The 22,117-nt window shown below is 44.2% G+C and overlaps 1 protein-coding gene across 2 annotated transcripts; it reads right to left on the reverse strand.

The window, feature by feature from the left end:
• Nucleotides 1-349: 349 nt before the first annotated feature.
• Nucleotides 350-22,117, reverse strand: LARP4 (La ribonucleoprotein 4). 2 transcript variants are annotated; one of them, XM_083814372.1, is made up of 16 exons: nt 21,953-22,117; nt 16,344-16,488; nt 15,462-15,620; nt 15,064-15,139; nt 14,439-14,575; nt 13,943-14,046; nt 12,787-12,897; nt 12,342-12,395; nt 11,487-11,696; nt 10,899-11,002; nt 7,760-7,993; nt 6,951-6,999; nt 6,598-6,756; nt 5,940-6,061; nt 5,497-5,665; nt 350-5,295 (listed from the first exon to the last, which is right to left on the reverse strand). In XM_083814372.1, the coding sequence occupies exons 1-16, from the start codon at nt 21,968-21,970 to the stop codon at nt 4,960-4,962; spliced, it is 2,187 nt and encodes a 728-aa protein (XP_083670498.1). In that variant the 5' UTR covers nt 21,971-22,117; the 3' UTR covers nt 350-4,959. The 2 variants fall into 2 exon arrangements, with proteins under 2 accessions (XP_083670498.1, XP_083670499.1); XM_083814373.1 differs by having other exon boundaries at nt 16,344-16,491; nt 21,953-22,112.

The following is a 22,117-nucleotide window of genomic DNA, read 5'->3' on the forward strand; positions in this document are numbered from 1 at the left end:
GGGCGGTTGGGAGGAAAATTTACCTCAGAAAGATGCGGTTTGGGGTAGGGAGAGGGGAAATTGGGTCAGGGTGAGGGAAAAGGCGGCTCAGGGTGAGGGGAAGCCTGGCCCAGGGCCCGACCTTCATCCCTTATAGAGGGGGAAAGGGTGGAGGGGGAGTGAAGTAAGGGTGAGGGTAGCAGGTATTTCATGAAATAAAGGCGAGTAAAAGAGAACCCGTTCAGCATCACAACACAACACAGGCCAGCAAGAGCTTGGGGTTTTGGTGTTTTTGTTTTGTGGGGTGTTTTTTTTTCGTTTTTTTTTTTTTTTTTTTAAATCAGCTTTATTTTTCTAACTGTTATTTCAATTTCCCATAGCACCTTGGCAATGTCAAAAACAAATACAAATACATGTATTATCATTTTAACATTTAAAGCATGAACCTACTTTACACAAATTTTGTTTTGGACAGGTTTGACAACAGGAATATATACCAGAACAGACAAAGTATAGAAGCCAGATAGGTTGCTTTTTTCTCCTTTCACTGAAGCCCTACCACTTTGAAGAGAGATAATAAATGCCAAGGGGAAGCTGGATTCATCGGGGAGGAACAAGATATCTGTCATAACTTGAGCTCAATATATTATCTGAATATTTTGTATTCTATAAAAATTAGAACAAAAACCCTTTATGCACAGTCTGTTTATATTTGAAGTTGCATTTCTGGAAACTGTATCCATAACTGAAGCTCCATAAAAATAAACCTCTGGTTCTTAAATATAAAATTTTAAAGTTGTTACAGGTTAGTTTGCAGATGGATTTTGTCAGAAATAAGTTGCTTTAACTCCATTTCAAGTCCTCCCAACTGTACATTAAAAACAGACTCAATAAGCCTCTTGAAGTGCCTATGCTAAAGGCACTGAAGAGAAGAGCCAACTAAAATACTACACCAAACCAAAATTATGTACCATCCTAAAGGAAGCTCAGACTATATGTAATATATACACACAAAGAAGAGCGCGATAAATCATTCAGATTAATGGCAACAATCTTATGTTTCAGAAGGAAATATCAAAATTAGAAACAAAAATTCTATTGCATATCTGTAGTAATCAAGGATTTACAAAAAAACTTATCAGAAGCAATTTCCCCCCGAAGTGCATTTCTGTTGCATTGTCTGTAATACGGCGCATTTTACAAATTTAAAATATCATCTGTACATACCAGATATTTTACCCCAGGTGACCATTCACTTGGGTAACAGTAAAAATAGCGGACATTTTCAAGACAATTAAGCTGATATTGACAAAGTAGTAAGGCCATAGCTATTTAACTACAGTAAAGCATTGATTAAGTCACTTATTTGCTACTGATCTGCCACAGTATCATCTTTCTCTTCTGGTTAATAGAGTGGGTTACATTTTTTTTTTTTTTAAAACCTACTGCTAAAACTGCACCATCATACTGTGCCAAGCTAACTTTTTTTTAAAAAAAAAAAAAAAACAAAGCAGGAATGTAAGATACTATAAAACTAACAATTTTAGAAATCAAAAGAAATTTTGCACTTTTAAATTTTACTATCACATGCAAATAATTACTCCTCTTTTCACTCCCCAGCAGAAATACAAGAGAGTGGCCCAATCTTCTCCATGCACAATAATTTGGAAAAGAACTTAACTGGGGAAGTGTATTTCTGTAGCTAACAAAAAGTCAACAATTCTGAAAACAAGTCACAACAGTTCATGAAATTGAAACTTACATGTGATTTGCACCTTCTGGTATTTAATATCAGCAGAGTAGGAAAATGTGTGTTTACATCATGTGGTAAGCTACCAAGAAGGAACCACTGAGAACTGTTATTTATCATTTCAAGTGCGCTCTGAACACTGTTGCTGAACAAGGGGCAGTTTCAACTCTGCTGCTGATGTGATACGACCAAAGTGAAACCAACGAGCTGCCCCCAGCAGTCAATCTGGCTCCCAAGTGATCTTTTTGTCCCTGTTTTCCCCAGTCAGAACAGGCAAACTTCACGGGGAGAGACGCAACAGCTTGCCCCAGTACGTTACAGGGATGAGAATTTAGCAGCTAGCCCAAGTTAAATGTTTGCCATGCAATACGAGTACTGCAGGAGAACTTGCACACAGAACTATGGTTTTCACAGCCTTCATATTTACTTGGTTATTCCCCCCGACACACAAAGAATTACAAATTAAAAAAAAAAACAACAAAACAGTATAAGTTGCAAGGGGGGGGGGGGGGAAGGAGGGGAATGCTAATGTTAAATCCTTGCACACAGGTATTAAATAAATAATTATGAGTGCCCTAATTTGATAAAAGTTTGAATATGCTGGAAAAAGCCAACAGGTTTACAGACTTCTTTGCATACACTGTACAAAAGCCATATTCTGCTGCTGGAAAATGCACACCCAGGTCATACAAAGCATCCTTTCCACGGTCAAGTTTTTCCAATTACCGTTCAAGAAAGACTGAACTGCAGTTAATCCTTTTCCACATGTAGGAAAACGAAACAAGTTACATTTCACAATTGTTTTTAAAAAATTCTATCTTTCAGCACTACAAGGTTATCGTATGCACTGCACTGAAAGCGGACGCCTACACGGGTCACAGTTAGCGTGCCACCTTTTCCACGGAGGCCAGAGATCAACATCTGCAAAAGCCTCTTCCCAAGGAACTTCCTTGCAAACAGCAGCCAGCTGAAGGCAGCTGTTAGCATCCCAAAATGTATTCAACTTCGCAATGACACTGCACATCTATCTAAACATCTGTGACTATCATACAGTTTTTTTTTCCAGTTTGACTGCAGTAATTGTTTATAGCCTTTAAACTGATTAAAAATTAACTCTGAAATTCACTGCTTTTCAGAACTTTAACATTTCAAAACACTTAAAACTTCTCTATCATTCCAACAAATGTAGCATTATTGAAATAAACGGAGAAGGGTTCTGTAAGCATCCCTAAACTGTAGATGTGATCAACGATTTTTTTTTTATTTTATTTTTACTAAATTAAAAAAACCTTCCAAACCTAGTACAGGTAGTCTAAAAGTGAGTAATGGTTTTGGTTGTTTTTTGCTTTTTTAATATATGTGTATATATATATATATATATAACATGCCTAGAAATGAACAGTTAACTGCATAAATACATTATATTGTGTTATGAATCAAATCAAAGCAATTGCCAAGCTGAATAATAAGTTAGAGAAATGACAACTCTGGCTTTATATATATATTTATAAAAATAGATATGAGTGTTCTCAAAGCAGTTGATAGAGAATGCCTACTGAGTAAGAAGTCGCCAAGGGTTATCTGGCTAAGAAATCAGAAAATGAAAAATTTCACAGTTATTTTAACTGCCACTTACATTCATTCTAATGGCAACACTAGCATATATTACTAAGATGTTTATGGTATATATCACAATTGAGTTTTCCAGTGTTCACAACTTACGACTTTAAATTTGTACACTTGCTATTCACTAAAAAAAAACAAAACAGAAAAGAAAAGAAAAAAAGGTGTGATTCTTACTGCTGGAAGCTACTTTTCCCTAACACTTTATACAGAACTTTGAACCCTGGCATGCTGATTTTGGCAGATTAATGCACTGAATTTTCCTATTTCAGTCATTATGGTAATCACCTTTAAACTTAACCACTTACTACAAAATAGTGTTGCAAATTTAGTCAGCATAAAGCTAGGCAAGATGCTACCTTTCAAGTAGCTTCTCTGAACACGAGGGTTTTTGTTTAATTCTTTACCTTTAGTTCCATTTTGAAGAGTTAAAAAGAAGTCAGTTGTTACTATATCAGCTGTAAACAATGAGCTCCCAGGACACAAACCCTGATTTCTAATATACAGCCATCCAATACCCTACTCCAGAACACAAAGATAGGTCAGTAATAACTACTCAAAACCAGACCTCAGTTTGAGCCTGGTGGGGCGCACAGGGCTCTGTGCCCAGAGTCCCCATCCCCAAGAGAGAATTCCACGTCTGCAGCTGGAATTCCAGGCTCTTTACCTGTGAAGCTAACATCGCGTACTGTGTAGCTGTCCACCAATCCTACACTGGGCCTGCCTCTGGAAAACATACCAAGATACCACAAAAGTCTGTGTTAGAGATTAGAGAAAGTAACAAGCAAGAAAACAAACGAACAAATGAAAACCCTATAAAGTTGCCCTCAAAAGGAGGCAAGGAAAATGGCAAATGAATAACTCTGACATGCTCCCTTCTGCCTCCTTCCAAGCGCGTATACAAGACAATTTTTGCTGTCCACGTGCTCTGATCTACAATCCAGTCTCCTGTAAAAAATATAGTTTAAAAAGCTTGCTGAATGAATTACTAGTAAGGTCAAGAGACTCTACTCCAAGCTGGAAACACAAAGTTTACTACAGTAGTACATTCAGTTTTTATCATCAGTGACTAAGTGATGACAACAGTATCTGGCTGCACTCATTCAACTCACACGCTGACCAAGCACCTCAGCTGCAGATGTGCTCTGCAATGCAAGGCCATTATGGCAGACGCATCATCCTACAAGCCAAGTGTTAAATAGGTTAAAAAAAACTTCTAATTTTACAGAAACGCTCATTTTTCAAAAAATAATAATCTCTTATCCTTTTCCTCCTACACCGAGGGACATGTTAATTTGTCAATTCATATTCTCTCACTTCGTCAAAACGCTAGTTTCGCAACCCCAAAACTGATTTCAAGCAGGAAACCCTCTGCAAATTAAAAACAAAAATACAAAAATTATAATCTCTATATTTATATTGATTGGAATCCTCCAGCATTTGTGAAATCACTTTCAGAGATGAATTTTGGGACCCTCCACAACTTCTCCATACAAGCCACACTCCAGTTCAGTATTCCCCTTCACGAATACTTCTTTCTCACAGTCTCCTTTGCTGCTTATTAGTCCACAGCTCCAATTAAATAGAGAGTAATTGGCTGGACAGTGTTACTTTGGTGACCGAGGTGGCACATACTGCTCCTTGCCGATACGTCGCGGTGCTCCCTGAGGCGATGATCTGCGTCCAAATTGGCGCCTCTGTTCCCTGATTTTCCCAGCAGCTCCCCGGGGAGGCCCGTTGCCTCGGAACCCCGAATAATCCTTCATTCGACCTTCAACCTTGTCGTGAGGCTTCTCCAAAGCCTTCTCAGGTGTACCATTTTCTTCATTTTTGGCAGGGGGAACTATGTTGGTGCGAAGTTCCCTAAGAGGCTGAACAGGAACTGGAGGAGGTTCCTTTGGGGGCTTCTGGCAGACTTCAGCGTAACTTAGCTTGCGTGGCTCCTTTGGGACCAAGGGAGAAGAGCAAGGTTTACATACCAGAATACCCACACCGCTTTCTTCCACACTATTCCAAGGCTACATACAGGGGGTGATTAAGCCCCAGCTGTGGCCAACTGCACAGAAGAGCTCCCAGGTGCTACAACTGCACACCCGAGTGAAAGCTCCCCAGCGTGTCCACTCAGCCCCTGCTCTGGACCTTACCTGCATCGACACAGCAGGAGCCGCGCTTGCATTAGTAGAAGATGAAGTGGTATTTGTCCTTGGCAGCTTTGCAGCGCTGACAGGACAGACAGACACGGATGGAGAAGTGTGGCTCGTAACATCTTTCTGAACGGACACTTCTTCCGGTTTGCTGTCTGGCTGAACCGTGCTGTTAAATCAAGAACAAGTTAACGTTTAAGACTACTAACACAGAAATCGATGTTTGAGAAGATCTTTGAGGCCACAACTGCAGCTTTTGCAGAACAGAAAGGTTCAGCTTTTATTGCCACAATTTGTTATTTTCATCTAGTGGCATCTAGAGAAGCTACCTACCACAAACAGAGAAGGAAGGACAGACATTATTGCCACCTTGCAGGACTCCAGCTACAATCTTAGTCAGAACACTCAAGTTTTAATACTCTCAGTTTAAGTAAACTGCATACCTTAACACCACAGCTTCACTCTGACCTGATGAACTCGCACTTGTCACAGGCTGTTGGACAGTGCTGTGCGTCTGTTCTTCCTGAGCAGGAGTCGGACAGCTGGACAGCAACTCTTTGCTTTCCTGTACAGAAAGAGTAAGTTGCAAAATATGGAAAAAAATAGCAGATGCACTTAAATTGCTCCTCATGACACTACAAGAGAAGTGGGATATTTCCAAAGGCTGTCAATTATAGAAATTCTACTTCTGGACCATCAGCTCTAAACTAATCACCCTTTATATGGGTGAAACCCATGGATAAACCCCCAAATCAATCTTTTATCACACAAATTATCAACGTCTAAGTTCCACCAGCTCAAGTAGCAAATTCACCTGGATACAGCCCTTGCCTAAACTACACACAAGCTGTTCCTACTTCAACAGCCAACAGCCTTCATTTGCCTGCTTTATGCCAAAACAGTACTGAGCTTACAGTAGTTAACTACAGATGCTTCAGGAAGCCAAGGAAATCCAAGAACAGAAAGGCAGAAAATGCACTTAATATGATGTACAGACATAAAGCTGCACATTAGAATGCTTTAACACAATTCTTTCAGCAGGGGAGAAGGAAGACACAGCATACCCGTATTTTTGTTTGCATGCCAGAGACAAGCAGGTACCTTTTCTTTGCAGATTCCTTTAACAATGTCAGACATCCTGCTCTCCAGCACAGGCTCTCCTGGTATTTTTGCTGTGCTGCCAGGCAAAGGTGGGAAATTTGATGCTAGCAAGTCAAACTTTGGTGTTGGAGTCTTGGTTTCTGCTGAAGGCTGAGGTCTCTAGAGAAAGAAAATGTTAACAAAGACATGACGTAGCACTGATAGTACTGAAAGCAAGTGTTGGTGAGTTTTCTAGAAACACTGAATGCCCACAACAACATCAAGAATTTAAGGACTACGCCGTTCCTTCAATAAATGCAAAGCCAATTCGCTGCACTTCACATAACTCCTTGCAATAAGGAAGTGGAACTTACCGAGATCCGGTCATCTTCTCGTCTTCTTCGACCTCTGAAAATGTTCCTCCTGTGAAGGCAAAACCAAGTCACTAAGTGCATTCATCTAGCTCAAGCACACGGCTGCACAAAAGGGACCCTGTGGCAGCGGGATTCGCAGCAGCCTACTGATGTTTCTCAAGACACAGTGCCGGGCTGTTCTCCATCTTCAGGAGGTCAAAGCTCTTATACGGCTGGAACACAGCCTACATGGGAAACAATTTCTCTTTTCTCTCCCCATGGAGGAGGTACCCTAAGCATTGTATCTGAACAAGCAGAGTGATAATTAGACAGCAATATTATAGAATAATATTCTATAGCTTCATACAAATAAACTTATCTACCTTGGTCTCTTAGTTTTTAAGCATCTTAAATCTGAATTAATACACAAAAGATTAAAAACAGTTGATCTTACAAAGTTTAGGAGCATCAAATTCCTAAACTGAGGATTTGCTTATTATTTACACCAAGAAAAATACTGACTTTGATTCATCAACTGTTTTTATACAGGAGACTAATAAGTTATTCTGAAATAACGACACCTTACTATCTTCCTGTAAGGTATTTGTCAGAACTAACAGGCGTGCAGCCAAGCAGGAAACATTCATGCCCACAGTTGAGTATTTATCATGCTCCATGTATTTAGATGTCACTTTTCCCCGGTCACTGTTTACAGCAATATATACTGTGCTAATGGTTGATGATCCTTGGTTCAAAGTCATTTCAGCCTCCACCACCATGCCCCAACCACATTGTTGTGTCACAGCAAATAAACAAACAGAGGTCTTTACCTGCCCCTGCCAATGCCATAATCTCCATTCTGCTCTATCTGCGCGATAGGAGAATCCTTCTGGGAATACCCTTGGTCTTGGTGCCCAGTTAACGTACTGTTATGGCGCTCCATAACAAAATTCCTTGAGTTGGTTCTGTTCAGTGGTCCGTCCCCCATTGACACGGTACTGGCAGCAGCTGGACCCTCCACGGCATGTTCGGAGCTGTTTGACGATCGGAAGTGAGGCTTCACACTGCAGGACACACAGACAAGAGGCTCTGCAGTCCAGAGTTTAAAGAACAAGAGGCAAAGCTACCACCAACTACAGTTTGTAGCTGACAAGAAAGGAGAGGTTAGCACGTACTGGAATTTCCCCAGACAAGTCTTGGTTCCTGAACTTTCCTAAACGCTTATGAAGAACAGAATCTGTTCTTCCTTACCTTCATCTACTCCTTTCATTCTAGTTCTCTCGCAACCTCCCTTCCTGTCAAGCACTGCCAGTACAAGAAAACACGGAGATCACTGCCTGACAGAGACCAAAGGAAAACAAAGGCCACAGAACGAGGGGAGGCACAAGAGCCAGCATAACGCAAACCTGGACCTGCAGCATGGGCACAGGGCTTTGGAAAGTGAGCTGGAGAACTAAGCCAAGCCTGAGGAACAAAACCTACTTCACCACGAGCAAAAAAAATGAACTGAAACAAGAAGCTGGGAGTAGTCAGTGACTGAACAGGGTGAAGAAAACGGGGCAGATAAGGCTAGGGTAGCTGCGAGCCCACATCCCCAAGGGCCTGAAAGGCCGGGATCTTAGCCCCACTGCTCTTGTTACCAAACACCCACAGGACTGACTCTGCAGTTCACGCTACCTCAAACCTTTTACCCAGTTATTGATCATTCAGCATCAAAGCTGTATTTCCTTTGAACTGTGCACGCTCAGTGTTACTACTCGTTAAAGCTCAGGGTCTTACACAGAGAATTACCCAGAAAAACTCCGACCCACCAGAAAGCAGAACAAAACCCGTCTTTTAATATCCCAGTACTGAGTGTTCAAATTCATCCGCTTTGCCAAAGACAACTTAAATTAGCTTTTAGATAGCTGGACATAAAATTATCAACAGTAGCACTGTAGGTTTTGTCACAAGGATGGTTTGATGTAGGTTTTCTCACAAGGATGTTGCAACAAATCAGGGCAAAATAAATATAACCAGCTTAAACAAATGTTTTGCTACAGACAAAAATCCAATATTTAACTAGTGACTGTCTGTATGGCAAAACAAATGAAGCTTAATGAGCCAGGGCAGAAACCTAAAAGCAGCAGCTGAACGAGCGTCTCTGAATGAGCTCTTCTGCAGTTCCAGAGACAATACACTGAACAAAGATTAATTTATACTTGGCTCCTTTAAGCAGCAGTAAGAACCAGTTTCTAGGCCCCAATAAGGGCAAGTTTTCTGTCAGCAACAAGCACAGGGAAGAGAAGGTAAGCCAACTAAGTTCTCCCATTTTGTTCAGCTCGCTCTTAAAACGGAAAGGGTTCTCAGGTCTTCGTTCAGCCCTCAGATCTCATAATCTTACCCGTCACTGAGAAGGCCACAGTCTTATCTGGGCAGAAGAGCAAAGCAGAAAAGAGAAGGAAAGATAAGAAGGAAAAAAAAGAGCAGAGAGAAAGAGAGATGATGTCAAAGAGCAAAAAGAAGGAAAAGCATGAAGTGCAGGCTGCCCAGACAACTGACTGTTGGACCTGTTCTCTCTTAGCGCGATACTTGATCATCACTGGGCCAAACCTTCAGGGCTGTGCATCACTGTTACTTTGGCAGTCCCCTGCTTGCAGAGGAGTCCTGCTGAAGCATAATTCCTGTCTGCTTCTAGAACATGAAGATTTATTACTGCAAAAGCAGAGCTTTGCATGAGCACAACAGTTGAGCAAGATTAATAGGAAAGATAAGACAACCAAGACAGACCAGCAGAACCTGTACATGCTTGACCCTGAAGCCATAACTTCCCAATAATTGAAGTTTTACAAATTAAAGTCTTAAAAAATAAAGTCTTAAAAATAACCCAATGAGTTTTAAAAGCTTAAAGCTTTTTTTTTTTTTTAAGCTTAACACAGATGTGATCTACAAGGCGGCAGTGAATGTGGGGGCACGTCAAGACGTTAATCTTCAGGCACATACAACTTTTGTACACATTCAGCATCCACACTTCTGAGATGATCCATATACGTGAAGAGTTCTACAAGTTTTAAGTTTGGACACAGTTAAAGTTAAAAAAAAAATCAACTTCAAGAACATCTTAGTTGGGAGCTGCACAGCTGTAACAGAATCAGCTGCCTCTTCTCCTAAGCAGTCGTACTACGAGCCTCAGAGCCTGTGTTAAGACACCGCTGAGTCACCACAGACCAAACTTCCAAGTTCATCCTCTGCCAGCTGCCACAAACCTTAACTGCATCACAAAAACATTCATGGAACTGGCAGTTGTCAACCTATTTCTCAAACGGTATACAAAACAATTCCCGTGCTACCAGCCCTCATGCTGAATACAGTAAAAGAGCTTGCAAATAAAACAACTTCCACCCACACAAACAGATTACTACTCTATTGTATTTACAGAGTACTGTTCCAGCAAATACAAAGCTGTTTCCTCCACCCCAATGTTTATATCTGAGCTGAGTCCTTACAGTTATCAGGAAAGATGGGGATAAAGCAAATAAATTACAAGTAACAGACTCAGCAGCAAGCAGTTTTAGCGTAAGCAGTCAGGGCATGCAACTCTCAGCTGCATAAAATGAATGGCTCTCTGCACGACTAATCACACAACAGGAAAAGCTTATGTTTGTGCTGCAGGAGTTTATAATCTGCGTGTAACAAACATAATTAGAAGTATTACCTTAAGAGGAAGTTATTTATTTGTCTGCAGAAATTCCTCCGAGACTTTTGCAGGAATTACCTTTGCTCTCTCCAGCACGTATGTCTGGTATTTTAGGATCTTAAGCTGCCACCTTTATTTTTATTGTATTGTATAAATCAAGATGAACGTCACACGTATTTAATAAAATATGTAACCAATCCCATTATGAGGCACTGTACAAGTGCAGAGAACACTTCAGGATCAATACTCAGAGTGAGTTCTCAGAGAGCACACAACTGACACAGCTATCTTACCGATTTCTATGGAATGGGCGACCTATACTCAAAGAAGCAGCATTTGTTTTATATGATCCTGGTGTATTAAAGCCATTCACAAATCCACCGTTAGGAAAGGGGGCCTGCAACAGACAGAACAGTTTCAATGGCTGAATTTAAAGAAAAACGTTTGCAAATACACAAGATCAGTTTCAGCAGTTATTCATCTCGTCTGTGTGTACTTCTATGCTGGGCTACTTTACCTAGTATATTTTAATCTTACTACTATAAAGAGAAAACCCCACCAGATAAACAGCCTGCAAATCTACTTCAATGCCAGCCCTCTGGTTCCTGACAGAGCTACAAAGCTCCTCCGGTAACACCAACCGCTGGCTAATGGAATTCCACAACAAACTTTGACAACGGTAGCCACCCAACAGAGAGACCCACAGCCTATCTGACAGGTTTTATCAGGTCCCTGACCTAATTTATCATAAAACAGAGGAATCTGACTAGAAAACCTGCCTACTCTGCAGCTGAAAAGCCCACACTGATTTGTTATCCCATTTATTACTGATGCTTTGGGCTAGCTCCCCTTGTTTTCAGCGAGTAGCAGCTGTTACTTACCAGTGGTGTTTCAAAGTAAGGTGCAGGACTTGGAGACCATGTTTGAGGCACAATGCTGTAAATAGAGTACTGCTGAGGACTATATACAGGCTGCATAAACAGTGGTGAGGCAAACTGTGCTTGTGTTTGAACTGGCTGAGTATAAACACTGGAATCTACTACCCGGTAACCATTCTTAGCAAAAAACGTGTTGATGGCTTTTATCCTTGCCTGTAAGATATCAATTCACATCACAGGCATTAGAAGGGAGACAAGGAGAAGCAGAACACGAAATCTTTATTGCCTACTGAAACTGCAACAGAAGGGATGTAAGGGGAAGTAGGTTGGCTACTGCTTACAAATAAGATCTGGTAAAAATCAATGCAGATTACATTCTTAGAATGTGCTAAAAGGAAGGATACATATGCTACTTTAGCTAGAGAATCTCTGAAGTTTAAAATAACACAGCTTTCTATGGCAGTAATCGTCCAGACTCCAACTTTGACAATTGCTCTCGCAGCACAACCAGCTGGCTTCAGCCTTATTTGTAGAGCAGCTAACAAACCAGAGACTCAGGATGGCAAGAGTCCCTCTCCTGAGCTCTGCAGACCCAGATTCTTGGGCAAGCAGAGAAGGGAAGATGAAACAAGAATGTATTTCGCACCTCCTGGGAAGCAGCACTGTGAATAACCGACTGTCACCGAATGGTAATTTTTCAAAGCTACTCATGACCTCATTCAAGTTAATAGCCTACAGAGCAAGTGTCACGAACTATCTAACCCACGGTTAATTCTTTACCTCCCCACTCCCATAAACACAAAGTATCACTTGAACAAACAGAATGTTATTCTGAAATCTCAAGTGAAACAGCCTTACCATTATTGGCTTGCCCTGAAAGGTTTTCACTTCTTCCCGTAAGTATTTAAATGCCTGCACAAAAAAAGATTAACATTAGAATAACTTGATAAAACTGTACTGCTTAAAGGACTTTATATGTTTTAACATGAAATACTAGCAATGTGCTTCCCTGTTAGCCCAGGTAAATTAACTAACATTTCAAATTCAGGATACTAGATAGTAGTTATGGCTGGTGAGTGTAGAGGCAAGAAGAAGATGAGAGTTATAACCCTAATTTCTCAGCTTTTTTCTTATTAACTAGAATTTGCCAATAGCCTCTTAAAATAACAAAGGGGGTGGTGAAGAAATCAGTAAATAAACAAACAAGCCTTTTAGCTACAGGCAGCACACACACGCTTCTCTCGAGCAGGGCAAGTACCAATAACAAAGTAGAGATGTCATTAAAAGTCGAAGGCTGCCTTACCTGTTGGGCATCCGTATCCGACTGGAATGTAACGTACCAGTTGTTGTTGTGAGCAAACTCACAGCTTATTACTTTGGGGCAGTTTTCGTTTTTAAACAGAGCCTTAACCTCCTAGGGAAGAGAAAAAGTCAGGCAGTTAAGGGGATGTAGCTCAAGCTCCAAGCTGTAAGATGAACAGTAAGCCAACAATACTTTGGACTCCAGCAAGTTTCTCTTGACCAGGAATGCTCTTTGATTCCCTTCAACAGGTCTGCAGAACAACAACTTGTCCTCTACCAGTTTATGAACTAAATAATACAAACCCGGTCTGCTGAGCTCCCCAAATAAAATGTAGCAGGCACAGCTGGTTAAAAATAAAAAAAATCAGGACCAGAGTAGAACTGGTGATACTTCTACATGAAAGAAGTAACAAAAAAAAAATCAGACGATCAAGACAGTCTTCTAGACAGCAATGATTCTAAGGAGTATTTCTAAACCAAGGCAACTTGACAGCTTTGCAACAATCAACCAGATTTTACATACAGGGCAAATCAGCTGTTCAGCATTTGCATTAAAAGAACTAATTAAAAATGCTAGTAGACAAATACCCTGTGTTACAACTTCAAAAAACAAAGAACAAAAATCATTCCGTTAGCCAAATATCAGTAGGAATTTTATTATCCTCCCTTCTCTGAACATAATGAGCTCAGCTCATATTGGGCCACAATGAATGAGAAATGTGTGTGTTTAATAACATATCTTGCTGCCAAAACAACCATCTGACTTCAAGTAAAGTTATCGCTGTGACAAAAATTCAGCCTGAATTCCAAACTATGCCCTGGACTGATTTTATTTTTGGATCTAAAAAGAGACCAGTGCAAACTTCATTGCAGAAAAGCCCAGCTAGCTCAATTTTCAGTGGAAGTTTTCTTAAAAGCATTTTTATGTATTAGAAAATAATAGGGAGAGGCAGCAGCAACTATTTTTTTTTTGTTATTGTTTGGCTTTTTCAACAGTGCATCCAGGCAGAGAAAAATACGTGGTTTAACAGAAAAGTATTAGAGTTTAATTAAATACCAGTTGACCTTCTAAGCAACACTTTCTGTTGCGGTTTGAAGCATTGCTGAAGACCCCTTCCAAAAACATCAAGAGGCTTTTGTTTCCTTGTAATTCTTACCTCTATAGGTGTCGTTTCAGGGATCTCACGGAGAATGATGATACATCGTTTGTGGTTTGGTCTTACTTTCTCCCCTGTCTCATCCACTTGTACCATAGGAGAAGCTAAAATAAAAATATAAAAATTGGCTTAATATTGAACGTTGTACATAGCAAAGTAAAATCTCTGCAGTACTAGATTTAATTACTTCTAGTAATTAGTATTTTTCACAGCGAATAGAAGAGCAGGCTTACTGCCTCCCAAAAAACCACTGTCATTGCTACCAATATCCTGGAGTGGTCTCTAACTGGAACAGACTTAGGAAGTTTAGTATAAAGCAAAACTAGAATTCAGGAGCCTGGAACAGCCACTTCTATACAAACATTCTTCGCTAGATTCTCTTCGCTATCTACCAGAAAAATATGCCATAACCAGCTAAGAGACTAGTACATTTTTTATTTAAAGTAAGGATGGATTCTTTGTTTTATTAATATAGATATCAAACAACCAAACTTACATCTCAAAACTTCAAGAATAAGGTCCATATCAGTTGTCAGCTTCTTAATACCTTCCATGTTAGCAATTGTCCATATTGGAACAAACTGATCGCTGTCCATTTGAGACATCAAGTAGAGGTCCTTTGAAAGATTCTCACTAAAAAGACATACATTCACTACTTTACAAAAATCACAAACTTTATTTACAGAAGCCTAAAAACAACAGGATAACCACAGGCTTAAATATTCACTAATGCTATTCGCAGCTACTCTAGCCAAAACATACTCAGATTTTTGTTCCTGGAAGAATTTCACGCAGATGAACAGAAAGCATAAGATAATTTTTTAAAAAATATGAAAATTATAGTGTTCTGCATGTCACTTTGTCTTAAAATCCTTTCCGCAGATATCTCTTCTGGTAACACACAGTCAGGCTGGATTCTCATTAGATGACAGGGACGCATGGACAGGACTAAAACATGCCACAGGGTTTCTGAAGGATTTCAGCAAATCTTGTTTCATATTGTGAGCAACTCCTTTCACTCACAGTTAACATTTTTATGATAACATGTATCAAGCCAAAAAAAGGAAATATTTGCTAAGTGTTTTAACAAAGGGTTCATACAAAGGGTTTATCAACTGTACCGTGAGAAGCAGAATTCAAGTTGTTTTCTCAAGCATTCTCTAATGTCTTCTGTGGACACAGCGGAGCTGCCTTCACCTGCAATTTATCACACTCACCATCAGATCTTAGTTTCACGTTAAGAATACAATGCAAGAATGCATTTCATTGTACAAAGAAGTATGAATCCTTCTGGGTAATAAGGAGAGGAAAAGGTCATCTGAGACTTGCCTAAAGACAGCCATAGTACACATTCCATGTTGCATCGTTCCTGTCAAAATTATTTGGATCCCATGGGTTTCACCTGCTTGGCCAAGTGTGATAGCTGGTTTGGATCTCCTCGAAAACTTCTAAGCTTCTATTCCAAATTTCTAAGTGCAGCAGACATCATAAGGTTACAGATTCTTACTTGAATACTCACCGGACACTTCATAGATTTGGTATCCAAGATCTTCAGTTGCTAAGACAATCCCATTTGCAGCCGCTTCATCAACTCCCGTGCCATTTCTTGTAGCTTCACACGGTGTGGAATACATCACTTCATATTGCTTGCAGCTATCCTCTGAAATCTCTATGTTACCTGGCACAAGAATGTATCATCATCAGAACACCTACTATAAAGTTGAGCCTACTTCTATTGGAAAATGCCAACATTCAAGCCAATGCTCAAGAATGCTGTACCCAAAAGGCTTAGATCTTCGATGTCCCCTTTGTGCAGGATAGCACTTTCTACCTCTCCATTTTCAGGAAGATCTAGTTTGCACTAGGGTCTCTGGGCTAAGTAAATAACAGGATCGCGAAATTGCAAGATCCGCCAAAACCGGGATGATTTAAAATACAGGCTTTCTGCCTCAAGTTTCATATATTTAAAGTTCCTAAAAACTTTGAAAAACTGCTTTGCAGTTTCTACTCCAGTATAACCGCTACCGTGTGCCAGCTTTCAGCAAACCTTAGTGATCTACCAGGACTGTAAGCGGCCCTCAGAACTTACTTTCGTGTTCACTGGGTCAAGATTCCCTCTTAGCGCGTTACTTAGTCATCACCGGGCCCCTTGGCACTGGTACCCTTGCCGAAGGATTCCATCCTAGCAGAGCTCTGGATTCCTTCTTGAGCTCCTAAACAAAACTTGAGTGGCCCAACCTCAGATCTGTAAACAACTATTTTTCCTGTCTACTGCTTTGTCACATTCGTTTCGTTGTTGCTACATCAGCACTAAGAACCTTAAGGACAAGAGCACGAGCTTTTTCCTTGCTGAACTCCTCCACTCAGCACTAACAGCAGACGACGTATCGTGACATCTCACCCTCAGGATGAGTCCCCTGAGCAGCTGCTGTGTCTTGCCACGAGTGCTCTGCGCCATTTGTTGGCAGCACAGCCTCACCGCTCCCTTGGGGTACTTCTTGCCACACTTTTGCGTTCGGGTTTAAGCCAGCACCTTTCGATGTTACCTGCTGAAGAGAGCAGAACGCTTCCGTTAGGAAAAACAACCCGAAGATGCTCTGGGAGGCAAGCCAGATGACACGGGCAAACTTAGTGATTTCCAATACAGATCCACATCTCAAGTCCCTGCCTGGCTGTTAAGCACCTCTGTAATTTTTCATTAACCAAAGTGGGAAACTCCTTCGTATTTTCCAAGTATTTTATTTCTGCCCCATTAGAAGTGTTGCCTCCAACCTGCGGCATCTGACACCATCAGTAGAGGAAGCGGCTCGCTGTGAAGGGCTCTGGTAGCTCATGAGTTTTTAAGACTTGACTCTCATGATGCGCCACTCCCCCTTTCACCAGAAAGTGAAATTTTCCCTCCTCCAGACCCCCTTCCTAGAAAGGAAGCTTAAAAAACCAAACCACAACAAAACCTACTACGTTCCAAGGCGAAGAAACCAATGAGTTACTAAATTTAATGAGTGACGACTACCCTAAGCATCGCCCACGCTGCTGCAGGAGCCCTCGTGAGATTACACAAGCGTTCCCTGATTTCCCCACGATTTCACCTACACCTCACACACGTGGAATGGTTTCGGTTGCAAGGAACCTTAAAGACCATCCAACCCCCTGCCACGGGCGGGGACACCCCCAGCAGACCAGGTTGCTCACAGCCCCGTCCAACCTTGCCTTGAGCACCTCCAGGGACGGAGGAAACGCGTGCTACCAACTTTCTTAAGCTTGTAGTCAAGGAGATAAATGCTTTCAAAGTGCCAAGATAAATATACGCACCATCACAGCCTGCTGGGGCGGGGAACAGGACTGTCCAACTTTAAGACTGGGCAACAAGGATCATAACTACGAGGGTAAACAAGACCGACACGAGAAAGCACTGGACTCCAGCCTGTGATCACGCCCAGGTGAACACTTATTTCTACAGCAAAAGATTGCGCCCTCCGAAGCCCCTTTCCGAGAGCTGCTCAGAAGCTCAAAGGCACTTGGGGCAAGGAGTCCGACAATCCAGCATCAGCGCAGAAAATAAGCGTTGTAATGGCTTTCACTGTGCCGTGATAAAACGAACGCCTGCCCCCCAGAGAAGGAAACGAGGCTTTTGCAAGAATTCTCCTTCCACCAACTCCTGGCTCCGTCCAAGCAGCTATCGCAATCTCTTCTCAGCAGCTTCCTTCAGACCCCGAAGGACGGCCCACTTCATTCACAACATTTGCTTGAATCCACGAGGCAGGAGCCACTAATTCCTGCTCCTATCTCAAAATTCACAAATAAGGAAGTTTGATATTTCAGAGTCCAGTCTGCTGGAGTCTGAAATCAAGGAGCGGCGGGCTAGCAGGCCTCAAGCCTAAAAGCAGAAGGATAAGGAAGCAGTTGCAATAGCTTTACAGATAATTTCTCTGCCAAGGTCACACCTAGTTCCAAAGCTATCTTCTACAAGGACAAGCCCAAATCCAGCAACAAAAAGCCTCCGAACCCCAGAGAAGTTCAAGACAGTCACGACAGAGGGCAAAACACAGATGACGCTATTTGCATGGCCTCTTTTGGCACTCGAAATCTCCCGGGCGTAAAGAGTTTAAACCACACCGCGACGGAGCTTTCACCCTCTTTCATGAATGCTAGCAGAAGAACATAGCTGGGAACAGAAAGAAGAACTAGCAGCAGTTCAGTGTGAAAGGACACGCACATTTCCCTTCTTATTTCTCATTGCAGTTCCCCTCCAACCAGAAGGTAGAAGGAAAGCCCGGTTACGTGCTGTACCCACAAACTATCGCTGGTTGCTCCTGCGATGCAGCACACGTGCCAGCACGGGCACCTGCTTAAGAAAGCCACCAGATCCCATCTCCTGGGATTTACTTTTCATCACAGGAAAAGGAAGAGAAGACACATCCAGCAGGTGAGTCATTACTTTATAAAAATAAACGCTGCCTCGCTATCTTGTGTCGCACAGGCTGGTACCGGGATGGAAGGAATTGGAAGGGTTAAGTACAACGAAGTGAAACTGAAACATTCTAGGGAGATTACTGTGCTCCCGAATCAAATCAGAATTAAAAAGCAACCTTCTGAGAAGGGAGGATGACGTTGCTCGCATGAGCAAGTACTGAAAGTCGCACATGTTAACGTGGAATTTCAGAAATCGCAGGTTCAAGTGAAAAGTTGCAAGAAGCGGAAGAGACTCGGGCTGATAAAGAACTGAAGGGACCTATTAATACAGCGTCTGAAATACACACCTGAAACACAGCGTGGGCTACTTCCTCTTTGTTCTAGAAACATTTAATCATACTTAATGCAATTCTGCAAGGCCCCGGCCCTGATGTCATGCAGCTTAACAGCAAGTCACCGGGGGCTCCGAGAAGGTGAAAAGTCCCTGATTTACATCAGCTTTTTGGAAATCCACCGTGCTCCGCTCCAGGAGCGGCGCCACTCTGCTCTGGCAAGGGGCTCTTCTGCAGAGAAGGCCAAAACCCCAATTCTTGCGTATTTCACTGAGGTTAGCAAACACCGAGGCCGTTCGATTGGCTGCAGAACAATCCTCCCAGCTGCTATCGGGAACTTTCATGGCGAGGTTAAAGCTTTACAGGGATACAAAGGTTAGGAACGCTCGCTGGTATCCATGAGCTGACCAAGCTGTCCTCCCCAGCCGAGCCTCGCTCTGGTTTACATCACTTTCAGCCAACGTGGATCAAAGATTCTCCTCCAAATTGACTATCAAAGCTTCTGCCTCATCTTGACAAGATGGCAAAGATGATTTTCCTGATTGTAACAGTCTCAATTACGTGCCACAGATTCAAATAAGCCAACACAAATGAAAATACTCCCTTTCTTTTAAAGCATTTTGTTTTAATGTGAACTCGAATCATCTTGCAACCAAAATCTTAAAGTTTGAGACAAACTTCCCAGAGCAAACTGACTCTCCAAAAGGGGCTCTAAGTGAAAAACCAAAAAGAGAATTTAATAAACCTTGTGGTGTGGGAATCTAAACATTTTCCAGAAGGGGAAAATAAGCAGAGCGAACAAAAAAAAGAAGTGAGTCTATGGGAGGCTGGCAGAGAGGAGCCTTGTGCTGGCCGGGGGACACGACAGGTAGGGAAGCACACCTGCAGCAGACGCAGACGCGCTGCTGCAGCTACTGCCACCTTCCCAAAGCTCATCCAGGCTGCGAAGCAAGCCAAGAGGAGAGCCTGACGGCGTCAAAGCGAAAGCAACGCGCCAAACTCCTTCTGGTTTGGCTGCAGGGTATCCTGTAACAGCCTAGCACGCCGCGTGTCCCAGGTAACTCCCAAAACACGCATAAATAATCACAAAAGAATTCCTTTCGCTGAATGCAGCGTGGTTTCTCATCAGCCAGTACGAGCACCCCGGAACTAGGGGTGCCTCCTTCATCCCCGGGGAAAGGGATTTGTCTGGAGACAGAGCCACGCTCACCTGGGTCGCTCACTGAGCTGCGCCCGCAAGGCTCCGTGCTCCCCCCAGCCCTGGGTTTCCCACCGAAACACTTCGCTAGCAACAGTTCGGGCAGCGTTGAGCCCATCCCAAACACACAGATTCCAGTTTTTTCCCCAATAAATTACCGATATGGTCCTACTGAACTGGGAGCACGCACCGAACTGACCCACAGCTGGCACGGCCAGCCGCCACCAGGTCTGTTTTTCACGATGCTTTCACTAAAACTCCTACCACAGCTTGGTTATCAAATGCTAACAGTCCGCTTGCCCTGGCTGCGAGCAAAAACCAACACCTACCCCAGATATTAACGCGCGAAAACCAACGGGCCTTACACCGTCACCTCCCTTCAGTAAGTTTTCTGAGCTAAGAGACTCTCAGGGCGAACAGAATTCCGCCCCTCACGCCGTGAAAAAATCAATTCCCGGTCAGCACGTGCATACGGCAGTTAAGCCTCAAACATAACACTGACAGCTCAAGTCAGCCAGCTAATCCCCCCAAAAGCTTCAGGACTTCTAGATCAATCCTGTTCTGCAGCGTATTTTTCAGGCAGTCCCAAAGAACCGGAGATAAATGCTGGTGTTTCATGCGTTCGACTACAGCACTTCCCAGCACCTGGTGAAGAGCTCAAGTTCCCTGTCCTGGCAGGGAAAAGGCACCTTCAAAAAGTCACGATCGTTCCCAGAAGCTCAAAATTAAACAGCATTGACGTTCCCTGAGCGGAGATCACAGAAGGTAACTCCCGATGCTATTGACAGAGAAGGAAGGAGAGCAAACAAAGCGACTCACACAAGCCATGTTTGTGTTTTTCACAGGATTCACCGAACCCCAAACACGCTGCCTGGCTCCGCAGGCCCCTGGCTCACTTCAGCTCCCTTTGAGCTGCCCAAGCCCCCTCCACAACCGCTCCACGGCGCTGAGCTGAGCTCAGAAGCTGCCTCCCAGGCCTGCTGCTCAGAGGCTCAGCTCCTCTCCACCGCGCTGGGCTTCAGCCGAGGCTGGCTGCTCGCAGCTCCTGGCTGCCGGCACGGGGCCGCAGCTCGGATTAGCTCGAGGAGCTCCTCTTCCATTTAAATACTGGAAAACCAAATTCTTAAGGCTCGGCGTTCTGTGCTTGGGCCACCTCTGCGCAACTCCACTTGCGGAACTAAGGCAACGAGCTTAAAAAAAGCGCTCCCGAAGCTTTTTATTTAAACGTTCTTAGCGCAGAACGCCTTCGCGGGGAAGACCACCGCGGCAGGCCCGAGCACGCCGTTCGCAATCGCTCAGCTCCCCTCGGTTATTTCTCCACCAACGCAGCAGCTCTGTGCTTTGCACGCGACTTACGGCGAAAGTTTCAAGCCAGCACCGGCCGGCGTTTGTCTGGCGAACACCGGGGCCGCTCCTCCAGAGCCCGGGGCCGATTTTGCGCTTCCCCAGACCGCCGGGAAGGCGGCGGAGAAGCGCCGGGAGCAGCGGCTGCGAAGCCAGGCCCGGAGCTCGCCTCGCGGCCGCAGCGCCCCGGGTGACCTCCGCGCCCGGGGACGCAGCGGCCGAGCCGGGAGCCGAGCCGGGAGCCGCTCGGGGCCGCTCCTCCTCGCCCGCGGCCCTCCCCCGGCCGCCCTCAGTCGCTTTCAGCGCGGCGGGAAGGGAATTAACGGCTTTAACGGGGGGCCGCGGCCGCGACTCCGGGCCTCGGAGGGGAAAAACAGCGGGGAGGGAGCCCCGGGGGGCCGTGAGGGGAGCGGGGCCGGGAGGGGGCCGCGAGGGAGGCCGGGCCCAGCCCCGCTCCGCTCCCCGCAGGCCCCGCTCCCCGCCGCCGCTTCACCTTCAGGGCAGGCCGCGGGGCCGGGGCTCCCCGAAGGTCACCGCAGCGCCTCCGCGCCCCCGGCGGAACCTTCCAGAGCCCCGAGCCCCCGTTATTTCCCCCCTCCCTCTCCCCCCCCCTCCCCCCGGATTTGCTGTGTCAGCCCCGTCCCCTCCCCCCCACCCCCCCCGGGCGCCCGGCAACGTGCGCGGCCCTTCCCCGCCACATGGCCCGGCCGGGCCGGGCCTCACCTCGACGAAGAGCAGCATCGTGCCTCCCCCGGTGCCCCGGCCGCCCCTGGACCCCAGCTCCCCGCTGCCCGGCGGCGGCCGCACCAGCGGGACGGGGACACCCGGGCTCCGCCTCCGCCCGCTGCTGCCGCCGCCAGGCCCGGCCCCCTCCCGCCGCCCTCCGCC

This window comes from Anser anser (genome assembly GCF_964211835.1).
Source record: "Anser anser genome assembly, chromosome: 30".
Taxonomy (NCBI): Eukaryota; Metazoa; Chordata; class Aves; order Anseriformes; family Anatidae; genus Anser; species Anser anser.